Source organism: Corvus brachyrhynchos, unplaced genomic scaffold (genome assembly GCF_000691975.1).
Source record: "Corvus brachyrhynchos isolate BGI_N302 unplaced genomic scaffold, ASM69197v1 scaffold83, whole genome shotgun sequence".
NCBI classification, from domain to species: domain Eukaryota; kingdom Metazoa; phylum Chordata; class Aves; order Passeriformes; family Corvidae; genus Corvus; species Corvus brachyrhynchos.
Genome location: NW_008238464.1, coordinates 1,736,054 through 1,737,852, shown reverse-complemented (window position 1 = coordinate 1,737,852; position 1,799 = coordinate 1,736,054). Strand labels below are relative to the sequence as shown.

General features: G+C 46.7%; 1 protein-coding gene across 1 annotated transcript in view; it reads left to right on the top strand.

Annotated features, from left to right (window-relative positions):
* The window catches only part of AFF3 (AF4/FMR2 family member 3), a 316,401-nt gene that overhangs the window by 304,753 nt on the left and 9,849 nt on the right, over positions 1–1,799 (top strand). Inside the window, exon 19 of the mRNA XM_017736969.1 lies at positions 1,231–1,324. Coding sequence (XP_017592458.1) covers positions 1,231–1,324 — 94 coding nt within the window. The remainder of the gene's footprint in view (positions 1–1,230; positions 1,325–1,799) is intronic.

Below are 1,799 nucleotides of genomic sequence, written 5' to 3'. Positions count from 1 at the left end.
GCGGGGGCGCGCGGGTTGCCACCGCCGCGCCCCGGGCAGCAGCCAGGCAGGCTCAGCAGCCCTGGCGGGGATTGATTTTCTCGGGGACAATTTGCTAATTCGAGGCGTTCATTGAGGTGTGGGCAACTCTTGGGCGCAGGGAGATGGGGAACACTCTGCACTTCCAAACTCAAGGCACCTTCTGGTGCTCCGGATTGGCTCCAAGACTAAATACTGCTTTTAAAAACAAGGCCTCTGCTGCCAAAGGAGAAGCAAAACACACAGGGGCTTTTCCTTTGAAAGTGGAGTTCCTGTAGTGGGGCGCTTTCACACTTGCCCCAGTTTTCACACTTTTTCAGTCAAAAAGCTTGCTGGGAAGAGGTGGTGGTGATTCTCACTTTGGAAAGTAGACTGGTATACCTAAAGCCACCGGCAAAGAAAAGAGCATATGTGTCTTGAATACTGACTATCAGCTATTGTGATACATAATTATAGTCAATAGCCATTACTCTCATTTAATTATGTAGCTTTAAAGGTGTGTGGCACTCTGCAGACTAATGAGGAGCACAGGGGCAGGCAGTTCCAGTACAGCACGTTGAGATTTTCAGCCCACTGCTGGTTTCCTCTGGGGACCAAATCAGGCAAGTGGCTTGGGAATAGCCTCCAGGCTCCAACAGTCTCTGTTCTGGTTTCCTACAGAGGAGCTTGGCCACTGAAATCTGTGCCAGATCCAAGGTTTCCCTTTATCCCAGACACCTCCAGCTGCTGGAAGAGACCACTGGGTGTATACAAAATACATCCACTATAATTCGAGTTCACAATACAGGCTCCAGGCTATTGCAATAAAGTCCCAGGATAAGAGATCTCAAAAAGCTGTCTATGCATTTACAAGAAAAAATACAAATATATGTGTATGTTGGGTTCCAGGATGTCTCTTTTCATGGGAGAGGCTTCTGGCCAAGTGTGCAGACTTCAAGTCAGAATGAAGGCCTGGGAGCCCAGACTCTTCTGGGTATAGTTTGTTTAGTACCTCCCGGGTAGCATTTGTCAGCGTGACCTGCCCTGGCTGTAGTACCTTGCTCTGCTCATGAATCCATGGCAAAGTGTGAAGTACTGCCAACAAATGATGATAAAAACTGTGAGCAAGGTGCTGTCAGCCTTCCACTCTGTGTTAGTGTGAGAATTTAAGATATTCAGGGGGATTTCTGTTCAGGAGTCACCCTTTACTTTCTGCTCTCCCTTATATTCCAGTTACCGCTGCCTGGCCCTTCTGTACTGGAGGATGTTCCGACTCAAGAGAGACCACGCAGTCAAGTATTCAAAAGCGCTTATTGAGTATTTCAAGGTGCATTATTTATGGCATGTTTTTAGATCAATGTGTCTTTACAGGAGATACAGCATCTTATTAGAACAGTAGCTGTGCTGGGATTAGTTTGTCCCCTGTGAAGTCAGTGGAGTTTTACTGTAGACTCCCATGGCAACATCTGAGCTCTAGCTAGCTCTGTTACCTTCATAAGGGTCCCTCTTTGAAAAATACACACTGTGTCCCTTCACAAAGGATGATAAATTTGTTGTACTAACAGGTATTTTCAGATTATTCTTGGTCGATTGTCTAGTGCTATCCAGCTCTGTTGTGAGTAGGTTTTGCAGATTTTGCTCTAAGAATCCCCTTCGGGATTACACTTCCTACTAGATTACCCATGAGTTGAAGACTTCGATCTAGATCAGTCCTCAGTGATAGATGCAGGCCTTCCACTCAGCAGCATCAGTAGGTAGGACAGTGCAGTGGGACATCTTCCACCCAAGGAATTGTCAAACAG